The sequence below is a fragment of the Apiospora marii genome (assembly GCF_038362585.1).
Source record: "Apiospora marii strain CBS 49790 chromosome Unknown utg000004l_segment0_segment1, whole genome shotgun sequence".
Lineage (NCBI taxonomy): Eukaryota > Fungi > Ascomycota > Sordariomycetes > Amphisphaeriales > Apiosporaceae > Apiospora > Apiospora marii.
Genome location: NW_027117376.1, coordinates 1,803,905 through 1,817,546, shown reverse-complemented (window position 1 = coordinate 1,817,546; position 13,642 = coordinate 1,803,905). Strand labels below are relative to the sequence as shown.

Below are 13,642 nucleotides of genomic sequence, written 5' to 3'. Positions count from 1 at the left end.
ATACTAGCCGTTGATGCAAGAACACCTCTGATCCAGTTGCGCATCCTTTATGCCAAACGTTAGGGGGCCAGCACAGTACGTGTGTCGAAGAAAGCGTGAAGGTGGAAGACTACTGCAAAACATACCAACTAGCTGCCGGTTCCTAGCTAAGACAGGGCTATCTTATCAACAAGAGAAGAGATTGATCAATCAGTGAATCGCATCAGATGGGTTGATTACAGTGATCAGCAGCCTGGTTGGGTAGGGGCATGTAATTGAGGATGGATGTTTTGATGCACCTCCCTGGCCTAGGACAAGGTGTGCATCCTTGTAGGTACATTTTTAGGGCATGCGCTAGTTTTCAAAGGCCGGCTACAGAATCGGCCAAACACCGACCACTCATCTCCGCACTTTGCATTGATGTCTGTTCTGCCCTCTACTCGTACATATCTCTGCCTCCCATACGTACTGCCCATGCTCCCATGGCATGGGCTATTTTGACATACAGTACAATACCTCACATACGAGGGCCAAACCGTACGACTTGCTCTGCGCGATGGCGTCATTGCCGTGAATGCGAGCCAATCACTCCGTATACAGACCCCTCCTGCTGGCTCACTAGCCTCGACGGCAAATCGGAGTAGTTACAGGCGTGCCCTACATAATCTGCAGTACAGTATTCGAAACAGAAAAATCTGTATGTCTAAGACCGACTTGCAACCCGGCTGGCGAACAGACGAAGGCACACACACTGATTGATGGATTTGCATCGTGTGGGCTCGGCATCGACGACCGGTTTGCCCAATCAGGGAAGCCATCATAGGAAACAAACTGCCTGGGGGAGCAGAAGGGATAATCTGGGGTTCTCGTGCGACATCGCGGCTACTGACAGATGAAGATTAACACAGGCATGCTCGCAGTCACAGGGTCGCCCGCCCGTACGACGCGGTGCCAAACACTTGTGCAACGGCACAGCACGACATCGAGTAAATTCTCCTGCCTCACCGAAAAGCGAGGTCGGCAGGATGATGTGCCCTGGCGGAAAAAAAAAAAAAAAAAAAAAAAAAAAAAAAAAAAAAGACTTCGTTCAGTGTGTGCTTGACACATGGGCATAATGCGGGTACGACACACTTTAAGCTTCACAATACCTCCAAGTCGACCCGCAATCCTCCATCTCCAACACAACATGGCTGCATAGGCATACTGTACAGACAGGTCAACAAGTCACTGAACAAGCAGCCCAACTTTTCTCAGCACCGCACCGAATCACCGATCCCTACCTGCTCATGTCGTATAGTAGTGGGATGGGGTCGCTCGAAGATCCACGAGGGTTCCACCCATACCATGTACGGCCTAAGCACATGGTGCATGGGGTGGTGAAAGTGAGGGTTGAAGATCAGCTCCAACCACCAACGCTCAGCATCCAAAATTCTCGGTTCTTCATCAAAGCCCTTTTCCCTTAATCAAACACGGCACAGGCCCGGGCGAAGTCGTAGGGTGGCTCGCTCAGGGTACTATCTGAGACTCCAGCCTGTAGGGGCTGCTCCCATTGGCTTCCGCGGAGCCGTCACGCTCATAACTCGCCTGCAGGATCATGTTTCACGGCTTTTACATAGCTGACTGAGCCTGTGGCTAGTAGGGGGAGGTGACCTCTGCATATATGACGGAGAGCTGACGGCGGCCTCTAGCACTCGGCCGAACTGAGGATTTTGGATCGGCAGAATCCAATGATGTCGACGGCACTGAAGTCGGTAGTAGCTGACCTCTCTGTGCTTTTGATATCCCATAACAACATCCACTGTCTTACATGTGCCTACACGCTGCTACTACCTTATACTACAGTGAATAAGATGGTAGTCTGGACAGACTTATCCTCAGCTACCTAGTTTCGCTGGGGTTTCTACCATTGATCGCTGCACTGGAGACTGGTAGGTACATGCGAAGTAGTGGGCGAGCTAAGGCAGTACTTTGGGAGTACCCAGCAGCTGCCCCTCTATACCCCTCCTCGCAGTTTTTCCCCATCACGGAACCGGTCTTGGTCAAACAGTGGTTATCATGTCTTTGAAGTCCTGTTTATGTGAATGAACAACCTTGATGAATCAAGATTATGGACTATGGCCCCAGGTCATGGTGGGCTTACGGGCTGCAATTTCACTGCTTGATACAGCTGCTGTGGCTCCGGATCTTGTATGGCTGTGCGGTGGTGTATCGTGTCGCCGATATGCGACTTCCTGCTGTAAGTGGGAAGCCACTCCTGCCACTCCACCATGCAAGGTCACTGTGCCTCTCCGCTGTCTCTAAGACCCAAGACCAAGACCATGACCCGCTTTCAGTTGGCCGACTTCAAACCTCAGACCTCCGACCTCAGATACTGCACTGCCAAAACCGATGCAGCACCCAGGGTCACGTCACAATCAGTCAAGCAATGCCGTAGCGGCATGCATCATGTAGGAATCTCACTGAACACCTCTTGCGACTCGCGAGATATCGTTACATATTTCTTTTCGCCCATGCTACCCTTCTCCACCTTGCAGACCCTTCTGAAGTTTTTTTCTTCCCTTTCCTTCCTCACGCTACGCTCGTTGCCGCTGCTGCTAGGTACTGCTGCTACTACTGCGCAGAGGTGGGTTTCAGCTTGGAAACAACATGGCGAACGCATCCTTCTGGAGATCGCCATGCCGTTTCCCATTTCGCTTTCGAATGCATTACCCTCACAGACAGAGTTCATGTGCTGGCCAATGTCCTTCTGTGTTCATCGCCGTACATATATGTATGTACCTAATAGCATACCACCTAACACTACCTAAACACGAACGGCAGCTAACCCACCGAAAAACTTAGGTTCACCGCTGGGATCTTTCGTCAACAATATCTCAGATTAGCTCATGTCGCTTTCGTTGGAGGGTGGAGCGGATCAAGCTAACCACCTTTGTTAGCAGCGTCGCCGGATGCGAATGCTGCAGTCTCGTTTTTCAGCTCCCGCCTGCCCGGCACTGCCTCGCCGCGACAAGCCTGCGTGCGCAGTTGAGCTGATTTGGCTTACTCATTCCTCACAACGAACGCCCTGCGCCCCATCTCGTCAGAATGAAACGCGGGAAAGATAAGTGCCGTACGACGTCTGCTGGTCTCTCTTGGTGGTGTCCCGTCGCATTGGATCGCGGCGGCGGGCAGCATGAGGCGATCTTGATCGGGGGTGATCCTTGATCCCTCACCGCGTCTGTGCGATTGACTCCAAAGATACCCTTTAGAGCTCCCGCTGTGGATTCCGTCACCAGTTCAACGCCAGCATCGTCAAGACCCAGCTCTGCGCAGCCTGACCACCTACCAACGTCCAGCCTCCGACCGTCAGGCCTCGCGTGGACTTGTCTAATCTCTAGTTCGCCGCGCCGGTCTTTCTAGTCCGGACGAGAATCTTGTTCCAGACAATCAGCGCCCAGCACCAATTGCCCCTCTAATCCATATCGTATCTCTCCAGGCGCTTCCTGGTTCCCAAAATGGATTGGCAGGTCAAGATACGATATGGGAAGGATTCAGTAGGTGCCCACAATTGGGCAAGATGACCCTCGAGGTTACGACAACGTGTGCCCATGTGACTGATTAACAGAAATCTCGTTGCATCGATTACGAATCATCAGGAATTTTCCGGAGGTGCCGCGCTGATCTTGCTCATAGTAAGTCGTGACACTTGTCTGTACGCGCACGCTTTGCCCGTGTTTGTTGGCGGTCCCGGGCTTCTGTCCGGGCCAGACGCCCCTCCGCGTCGCCATCGTGGCAGTGTCGCCGCGAATCCGATTGCCGACACCGGGATCCTTCACGTCTTTGCTGATCTCCCGTCTCATAAGGGTTGCATCGACAGGCTGTACTGGCCTTGGCTGGACTTGTCCTTACCCGGTGACTCCCACGCGTAGAGTGCTAACAGCATAGTCGAAGGACCCTGACTTCACTAAAGATGATGACGTGAGCTACGACCAAGTTTCTATCCTTGCGGTAACCTAGCTGCCTTTTCCTCAGGCTTATCGACAGGGTTAATCCCCGCGATACCTTCACCGCTTTAGGAAATTTTTCCAACGGTTAAGGCTGTCGGCCAGTGCCAACAGTTTGATAGGTTCACAGGCCAATACCACGGACCAGCATCGCAATAGATATGGGACAACAAAACCTCTGGCCTATTCCCCGCTTCTTGAAGCGAAGCTAGCTGCTTCCCTGCTTACTCACACATTGGAACCCCAGATCTACAACGTTGATCGCGATCTGAAGCAACTGCCAGGTACAATAGTCAGGCGATGTCGGCCATGCTTCTAACCCGAAAGTATTTTCTCTGCGTGTCTTGTGGACTGACGCTTCCGGTCAGGGATTGGAGCCAGAGTTGGGCAAGGAATGTTCTATGGTTCCCTAGCTGCCAGTAGTAGGCCGCGCCGCTTGCCCGTGTCTCTGGCTGCATGTTGCTGTGCCAGCCCCACGGTATCTAGCTCCGAACTCTATCGCAGATCAACCTTCCCAATCTGCAGTTAGCACCAGACGGCCAACTCAAATTCGACCTTGATGTATCGAGTAACTTGAATGTACAAACTTTTACGAGCACATTGCTCGGTCGATACTTCAAATGGCGACACCTTCACCACCAGCCTCACCATCACCCCCATCTGACACGATGGAGGCTTTGGAGCTTATTCCAAGTCCATAACGGTCACGTCGCTCCGTAAGCGTGGCAAGTCACGCCTCCTTGCGTTCTGTCAGCCTTCAGCCTTTTCTCAATTGAGTGTGCGCCATGTCCAACCAGCGTGTGCCGGTCCCAGCGGGATGGGATGAACGCCACCCAATTGCCCGCGAATAACCCTTCTGCAAGTTTCCTGGCAACGATCTACGTGGAGACAGGAAAGCCCATCATCATATGCTTACCGTATCCCGGGGTTTCATCCGAGCTGACCCTTTGCCGACTTCTCTGTACAGATCCGACGGGCATGGCGTGACCAGCGGGTGCTACTACGCCTGCAATATCATGCCCAAGTATGCGCAAGGAGGAAATCATATGACAGATTAATCACAACCGCAGGATGCGCCATGTGCAAACCAGCCCCCGGACGCCCTACTTGCGCCGTCTGTCGCCCCAAGAGCGAAGAAAGCAAAGAAATGGGCATGCAAAATTCGATAAATATTTTCCCACAAAAAGTCAATCCGAGCATTGACATGTTGACAGGTTGGGCGGTCATTGAGGTGTGCCGGCACACGAATCTTTGGTTACTGCCATGTTGCGCTGTCAGGTAGGTGATGCCGATGCCCTACCTCGCGATGACAGCATGGGCAGCCGTTTCAGGCGACCGCCATATGCGGTAGCAGCTCGATGGCAATTGCCTAATTGGTCTTTTGGTCTCAAGCCAGTCAGTCGCCTACACCTGCCCCTGCCTGGTGTGTGTCTCCCGTTGTGCTATATCTGGATTGCGGGGTTCATAAGAGCATTACACAGAGCAGAGCAAGATTACCGTGTCGGAGAATTTCCAGCCCCTGCTACTGGGCTTCTTGTGTAAAGGAGGCACACTCATCTCTTCCGTGTAGCCAATCACGTTGCCCGTTACAGTCCGGGGAGACAAGGTTGCCAATACAGAAGCTATCATTCGCGGAGGCTAAAATTTGCTTTTTCATTTCTACGTTGCTTGGTGATGTGTTCTTTGGGGGTGAAACGCGATACTTAGGCATGCTTGCCCAAGGCAATTAAAGGCGAGACAAGAAAGCCCTCACGTGCAGCGAAGAAAATGGCTTGAAAGCAATACTGTTTCGTCATTTGGGGTCTGACTCTGCTCGCGTCATCCTCGGGGTGGCGCTATTGTCTCGTCTCGGCTGGAATACTTCTGATGACAAGCGCCACAGATATGTAGGAACCAGGCTACCAAGCCAGGGGAAATGGTGGCACGGCATGGGATTGCGGCTCACCAGCGTCTGGGTGACCTCAGTCGAGACTATCACGGTTGGCCTGGCACGATCCATTGAAGGTGTCATGGTGGTGTTATTGCATCTTTGGCCCATCTGACTACTCTGACTGTTAGGCTAGGCAAGGGGGGCAACTGTAGACGTGTCGGCCATATCCGAACGAGGAAAGCTTATTTTGGCACAAGTGAGACTCCTTGCACAGGGGGCGTTGCGTGGCAGTCAGACTCCTGAGACATATTAAGTCGAATACAGTGCAGGCCTACTAGGCACACGCCAGATACCGAAGCTGCCGGTGAGTACTTACTGACTACTTACGTACAGCTTCTCAGACATTGCGCACAGGAGGCAGAGATCAACAACATGGCGAACTAAGCCCTGTACGGCCGATCTCGTACCCCGTTCCTCGATGTGTAACGTTACACCTTTCGCCCTATAGGGCGATGCTCATCCGGTGTCTCACTTGCTGATTAAGAAGAAAAGGTTAAAAAGCAAATCACCATAGAAAAGTTCAAGTGGTGAGAAGAGCTACCAGCGAATCAGGGACGTGTATTCTGGTCTTCGAAGCCGGTGTGATGGAAAGGTAAGTTTTGAGAGATTGCAACCTTGAGCTCAAACCCAATGGACACACTGATACATTGATGGGCAAACGACGTATCGCTTTTTTTTTTTTTTTTTTTTTTTTTTTTACCTCAACTAACGCAATGAATGGGCCTCACTCAGCTGGGACATTCAGAGTCGTCACGACCAGGCTGGGAGATCCTGTTGCCCTTTCTGGAAGTTCTCGCATATGCACGGGGGAAGCCCGGCGTGTAAGCTCCGCCAGGCATCTGAGATTTTGAAAAGGCTGGCAAGTATTTTTGACGATGACGCTGACTCTGACCGTGCCCTCCCCTAAGCAGGCCGAGACAGCGATGCGAGGTCTACTGTATTTGGAATGCTGTAACCATCACGCGTATCGAGATGGGTATCCACGGTAAGCAGTGTATTGCTGTGTGTGTGTTGTGTGTGTCAGACAGAGGCAAGAACTAAAATAGAATTCGATGGTTACACTGCCTGTGGAGTGGAAGATCCGGGGTCACAATATAAACTTCGACCCAAGGCAACAACAGTGTGCACAATAAGCCAACCAACTAGCCCCCTTTTACTTTCCGCTCCTTTCTTTTCCGGCCCTGGAGGATGTACGGAGATGCAGCCGATTGGCAGCCAAGCGTTCGGAAGATTTGTGACACGCAGCCCGTTCGAATCATGTCTAGAGGAAGAGGCACCCGCGAGCGCCGCAGCTGACGCCGCGCGTGCATGCTTCCGTACTATAGCGTAGCTCCTCCCTCCCTTCCGCCTTCTCCTGCTTGCCTGCCCACGCCCGCCCCGCCTCCCTTCTTTTCCTTAGTACCCCCTTCTGGCGGTGATGCAGGGCCAGCAGCGGCCGACTGCTACTCAGTGGCATTGAAACAGGCGGAGGGTCTCAGCACGACACCTCAGAGAGCACGTAGAACATTCGACGGGTGACACGGGATGCCAGCCGCGGGGGTGCCAGCCTGACCCCATATTCGCCCCCTTCCACTTCTCAAACCCCCCACAAGAAGCTCCATCATCACCCAAGTAACCACGTGAAGCCCTCAAGGAAGGCGGGGACAAGTGTGTACGGATGAGTGTCTGTGGCTGGGGAGAGAGACGCCAGCGAAGGCAAACTTCTGTACCAATCAGACGAGGCTCTTTCGCAGGCAGACCGCCGTGCACCACCACACCTTCCCCCTGGCGTCCGTGTCGAACCAGGAGTTGGGGCGGCGTTGGTACTCTTGGTAGCCGCGTCGGATGTACCAGTCTTGGTTTGTGATCTGGGACTTTTCAGTAGTTGCGTCCGAAGAGGAAGAGAAAATAACATCAGAAGAGGATTAACAGGAAGACATGGTTTCGGGGAAGAGTAGGTCTTTGTTGGCTGCGTGCTGGTAGGCATACCACGTGATTTGGAAAGGAGTTGAGGTGGAGAAGGAAAAGGGGGACCGAAGGTGTAGGCGAGGAAGAGTACCGACACCGGGGACAGAGAAGCGAGCGTAGGGTCGGAAAAGATGGTTGTCAGGAGAGAGAAATGAGGAGGAAATAAATTTGACTAACCTTTTGAAGCGGGCGCTTCAGGGCGATGCGCCGCGGGCTGTCGACAGCGACGTCTTCGTTGGATATGGTGTCGAGGGTCATTGTCTTGGCTCCGAAGTCTTCGACTGCCATCCTGGTCGTCCACGATGGTGAGTACGATTCCTTGTCGGGCGTTCTTGAACAACATGATGAAGGATGATGGGCTCAGTCAACTCGGTAGCAAGCTTGTGCTGCTTGACCCCTTTTCTCGCCTCACCCCCCTGTCCCGGGGGCCCAATCGAGTACGCTGGATAGGGTCTCATGGGTGGCATGATTGGATCAAGACGCCAATCTCGAGAGAACTGGAAGACACTCCTCACAAGTAAAGAAGGGGGGGAGAGAGATGAGGAGAACAACCCGGGACCGACGAAAAAGAAGATCACTTACCGTTCACACTCCGCCACCGCCGCCCCGCCGATCCCCACCCCCTGCATCGCCCCCGACACGTAGAACGTCGTCAGCGAGAAGATGCCGTCGGCGGCCGACGTCTGGAGCGAGGGGTCGTGGTGCCAGCCGTCGAGGGAGATGTGGCCCACGGGCACGAAGAAGGCGTTGTTCTCGTTCTCTCCGTCGTCGGTGGCGGCGATGTCCGGGTACACCGTGTGCGGCCGGCCCAGGATGGTGCGGCTCGTGTCCCGTAGCGGCGACGCCTCGCTGGGGAACTGGGCTTTGTGGGCGGCGAGGCGGGTGGGGGTTTCGGGGTGGGTGGGGGAGAGGACCTGAAAGGGGGGATGGGGTTAGTCGTTGGAGTGGTTCGAGGGACAATAGGGGTCACACGGGGCATAGTGGCGTCGCCAGACTCGAAATGGAGGCCATGTGTGTCGAGGAGAATAGGGAGACAGTGAAGAAGACGCAAGCGAACAAGCGCAGTCAGTCGTCACTCACGATCCAGTGCAGCCCGATCTTGCTTTCCCGCTGCAGCGGCCGCCAGCCCTCGGCGCCGTCTTGTTTCCAACCACATGCCACCCGCTGCAGCCGCATCCGCTCGACATGATCCGGGGAGTCGGGGTCCCACGGCACGAGGATGATGGACGGTCTCCCGCCGGGCGGCGTGGCGCTGCCTTGGGCACCGGTCACGTCAGGGGTGAGGACAGCAGTAGGAGCAGATGAAGGCACAGCCATTTTTTTTTTTGGCAACAGAGATGAAATGGCTTTTGAGAATAGAGGGGTCAGTGATTTGAAACAGTATCTCGAAGAAGGGGGGTATGTGGCTTACACGAGTTACCAATGACCGTACAATGCGACTATCAGGTAGTGGTCCAAGACTTTATATCTCTATAGCTTCATCGATACTCACCCAGCTAACACGAAATAGTGTAATGACGATGACACGTGTGGAGGCGGCTAGATCTGCTTGCATGACTCATCCGGCTTCGGCAATGGCCGCAAAGGCGCAAACGACACGACAATTGACATGTCACGTGATAGTGGACACTGACTAGGCCCCTATTAGCTCAGGGGTTTCTCTCGTCTCCCAGGGGCATCCATCACGATTCGTGTTTTTTTTTTTCCCTACGTTGGGATGACGTTTTGAGGGGTACAGGAAAGATATATAGCTGTGTCGGCCATCTTGGATTGTCGGAGTCGGGATCCGGTAAGAGTGGAATGGAGCTCGGCTTTCGGCTCAGCATCAAAGCCGGCCGGGTCAGTCTTGCCGAAGAGATAACAGCCAATCCGAGAGTCGTACCATCAATGTGGTTTCTTCTAGCCAGTCTCGAGGGCGCTTGTCGTGGATTGGTTGTTCCCAAGAAGTCCAATTGGGCAACCCATGGAGAGAGCTGCCTGGAGAAATAAACCAGTTGCTGCCGTGATTGCTTTGTGAGAGACACCACCTGAAAGAAGAGAGGCAGCAACATCATCTGCGAGATTTTGGCTCACGACAATCGTAACTTGGAGAGCATAGCCTACCTACGTAGCTGGGATGTGTCTGAAATTTTTGGATATGATTGCTAATATGCATGGTACAGGTCAAAGGGAAAAGGAAAGGAAACAACTCCTGTGCAATTATTTCATGCCGAATGGGAGCACGTATCACGCAGCAACTATTGCAGACGATGGTGGTATCACCGGTGACCAGCTACAAGATAGAAGAGTCGGCCGGGAAGAAGGGAAACTGAAGTGAAAAAGAAAAAGGATAAAAAAGAAACAAATTCCCCTCAGAAGATCAGAAACTGGAGGTTTCCGACCTTTTTTACAGATGACACCGAGAATATGTTCCTTAGCGACTCGAACCCGATACCGCCAGGAGAATAAAGCCAAATTCCCCTTGATACCAACTGAACCAAACTGCGCAAGTGAAATGACTTCAAACAATGGAATTGGCCATTGCTGGGAAATTCTTCTGTAGTTGCCATCTATTAGGTCTCCTACGTGCAATTGGAACCCCACTAGGTAAGGTACACAGGTAAATCTACATCTACAGCTACAGCTACAACTACGGGTACAAGTGCAGCTCCAGGTAAGTATCTAGCAGTGAAGAGACCGTGACTGGGACTCGCTAGCACGCCCTGCCCACTGAAGCACCCTCTTGATGCCACTGCACCGACCAAGTAGTGACAGGTTACGAGCCCTGAGCAGCCAACCTGGCCTGCTCCTTCTGCCGCTTCAGCTCCCTCCGCTTAGCACCCGCAGCTGGACCAGCCACCGTTCCCATGAGTACTGCAAACACCCCATTCGTCAGTCATCCCATCCCATCTGAATTCAACAAAAGACGTCACAGGAGTGGACACTTACTGTCCCAATAGCGAAAAGAACTGGAGTAGTTGCCAATGAAGTACCGATGATGGTCATCGTGCCAGTCGGCCCCGCCCCAGAACGGCAGCACATGACGCAGGCTCCAGGGGAAGTCGTACCCCGAGTGCGCGTCGATGGCCTGGAACTGGCGGAACACGACCCAGATCAGCACGGTCCAGAGGTGGACGTTGCCCGTCAGCGCCCCGTACAGGATGGGCGACCCGATGGTGCCCACGCCCAGCATGACCGTCTCGACGGGGCTGGCGTACTCGGCCGCCATGCCGAAGGGGGCCGAGTACTGGTGGTGCACGCGGTGCACCTTCCGGTACATGGGTCCCCAGTGCAGCAGCCGGTGGATCCAGTAGTGGTACGCGTCCTCAATCACAAAAAAGACGGCGATCTGGCCCGCGATGGTGGGCCAGGCCGGGAAGGGCACCGCGACGCTGAGTCCGAAGAGCTCGCAGACCGGGTGGAAGCCCACCATGAGCGGGATCTCGGCGAAGACGTGCAGCAGCAGGATGTATTTCACGCACTCCCACTGCTGGGCCGCCGTGGGCTGCTTGCCGGCGCCCTGGATCTTGTAGCGGCCGAAGACGGAGGGCAGGGCGTCGGCGACGATCCACGGCAGGTTGCGGCCGAAGTAGACGAGCTCGTGGGACCAGAAGGCCAGCAGGCCCGTCGCGACGATGGAGTTTTGCCAGTAGGCGTAGTGCGCCCACCAGTACTGCTCCAGCGTGGAGAACTCGGGGCGGTGGGTGGCGGCGTACGAGACGAGGCCGGTGAAGGTTGTGGGGGCGGTGCCGTCGACGTTGAAGCCCATGGAGGGCGTCGTGCTACATGACCGAGAGGGGGGCATATGTCAGCAAAGCAAATGCAGGTACGTGGGGTGGGAAAAGCTTGGAGAACACTGCGACTTACAAGTTGGACGCCATTGGGTAGGGGGAAAAGGCAGTTCGGACTGCAATTAGAGAGTGCGATGCAGTTAATTCGAACCAAGAGGAGACGCAAGAAAGGAATAGAGGAAAGAAAGATGTTTCTTCTGTGTCCTCAATGCCCAATTCGACATGAAGAAAATATATCATTATTTGTCTATCTAACGGTCGATGCCCCTACCTTCAATACGAATACGAAAAACCGACAGGGGGGTTTGTCCGACACAATTTCGGTGCCGGGCCATGGGAAGCGATTGGACGGGAGTGGAGCATGGCCTGACCCGGGAAGACCGTTTCCGGGCGGGATCTGACAGGTGCTGCAGCTTGCCCAAGGGAGTAAGTAGTACGTAGTACGTACTCCTTGGCCCCTGAGCTACTCCAGACTAGGGGCCTGATTAGTCTACTGTCGGTTATTCGTGTGCGACGTAGGACTGACTACCCGATATGCTGAAGAGATCGCCACCAACAAGAAAAGGGCTGGATGATTAATTGCATATGCATAATTATCTGGCATGGACTGGCCCGACTTGCCGGCATGGTCTGATGGAGGCAACATGGACTCGGCAGATTCATACAAATTCTGTCGATATTCTTCACAAACCATGGAAATTGTCACTATGAACTCGCCAGCGTTCCTTCTCACCAGATTAAATGCATCATCTTGCTGGTGATTAATTCGAAAACGACAAGACTGGTTGTTGGGGAACCACGTTTCGGTCTGCATTGCGCTTGCCTCAAGAACACAAAATTCCCAAACAATCATGTCTAGCGCATGGATAGCTTGCACACTTGGGAGATAGCTATATGGAACTAAAGATATCATGGCAGGTGCATTGCTGTTTCCGCCGGAGAGCCTTGGTGTGAATCGAAAAAAGAAGGAGAAGGAAAGAACACCTCACCAACCTGGGTTCGGGAATTCTCAGTCATGTGGCAACAACAAACAACTTTGAGCTCCGCCAATTCAATCACGACATCATAGCAGGCCCAAAGACAACCCGGCCGTCTCTCATCTCCAATCCATCACCATTCCGTATCCCAGACGCTCCATCTTCATCCCGCACCATCACTGCTGCGACCACGACTTCTCCCTATTACTGAAGCCAACACCCAATGGCCAACGTCTACATCCACAAAGACGACGAGCACGCCAGAATGCACTTCACACTCAGTAACGAGGTCATGCTCGTCTTTATCTTGACCTTTACTTTCCTGGTTGGCGCCACCACCTACATCGTTGCCTTTTTCGTGGCAAAGTCCACTTATCGCCGCGGCCGTTTCGGATGTGTCCATGGCGAATACTGCATCTACTGCGCCGCGGAGCGACCCAGCCGCCGCGTGGCCGGTGCCATGGCCGGCGCCCTGGGCGCAACCATGACCGCTCGGGCCAAGACGCTGGCGGCCGCTGAACCTCCCGACTTCGAGGCCATCAAATACGCGGCGGTCGAAGGGGCAAAGTACACGGCCATAGCGGAGGAGTTCCTGGACAGCAGCACCGAGACCAGCGACGATGAGGAGGCTTGCGAGTCGCCTTCTTCTCCGGGGGTGTTTGGGCGTTTGTCATGGTTGCAATACGCCATGCCTGGGGGGGATTGTTGGACGGGTCAGTGAGAAGGGGCAGGTGACGGGATCTGCATAAGCTTATGGTTGGAGGTCTTATTCTAGCGCAGCACCGAATGAGCAAGGTATTAGGTCTATTTTTACGATCATTCGAAGACAAATCAAAACACGGCATTAATCACCTGGATGTTTGTGTATTCGAGTAATGAGGCATGCATATACCGTGGTTATCCTAGTGACGTAATGTTGTCCCTGATTACTCCATTCCAAGCCCGACACAGGCTAAACTCATGTAAGGGAATGTCGGTGCCTGTTTCAAGTCAGATGTAATATCGCAGTGCGCAGACGGGGAGCCCCTGGGGTTCCTGGCGCACCACAATTGGGAC

The 13,642-nt window shown here is 53.7% G+C and overlaps 4 protein-coding genes across 4 annotated transcripts; 1 reads left to right on the top strand and 3 right to left on the bottom strand.

The window, feature by feature from the left end:
• Positions 1-3,548: 3,548 nt before the first annotated feature.
• On the bottom strand, positions 3,549-3,746 carry PG985_007518 (uncharacterized protein; the record flags this gene model as incomplete). The annotated part of the gene is made up of 1 exon (XM_066827286.1): positions 3,549-3,746. The coding sequence occupies one exon, from the start codon at positions 3,744-3,746 to the stop codon at positions 3,549-3,551; it is 198 nt and encodes a 65-aa protein (XP_066684961.1).
• A 3,858-nt stretch (positions 3,747-7,604) lies between these two features.
• Positions 7,605-9,156, bottom strand: PG985_007517 (uncharacterized protein; the record flags this gene model as incomplete). The annotated part of the gene is made up of 4 exons (XM_066827285.1): positions 7,605-7,739; positions 8,017-8,170; positions 8,422-8,753; positions 8,920-9,156. The coding sequence occupies 4 exons, from the start codon at positions 9,154-9,156 to the stop codon at positions 7,605-7,607; spliced, it is 858 nt and encodes a 285-aa protein (XP_066684960.1).
• Positions 9,157-10,594: 1,438 nt separating this feature from the next.
• PG985_007516 (C-4 sterol methyl oxidase) lies at positions 10,595-11,587 on the bottom strand (the record flags this gene model as incomplete). Its single annotated transcript, XM_066827284.1, has 2 exons — positions 10,595-10,692; positions 10,768-11,587. 2 exons carry the CDS (start codon positions 11,585-11,587, stop codon positions 10,595-10,597), a joined length of 918 nt encoding a protein of 305 aa, XP_066684959.1.
• A 1,222-nt stretch (positions 11,588-12,809) lies between these two features.
• PG985_007515 (uncharacterized protein) lies at positions 12,810-13,307 on the top strand (the record flags this gene model as incomplete). The annotated part of the gene is made up of 1 exon (XM_066827283.1): positions 12,810-13,307. The coding sequence occupies one exon, from the start codon at positions 12,810-12,812 to the stop codon at positions 13,305-13,307; it is 498 nt and encodes a 165-aa protein (XP_066684958.1).
• Positions 13,308-13,642: the final 335 nt, after the last annotated feature.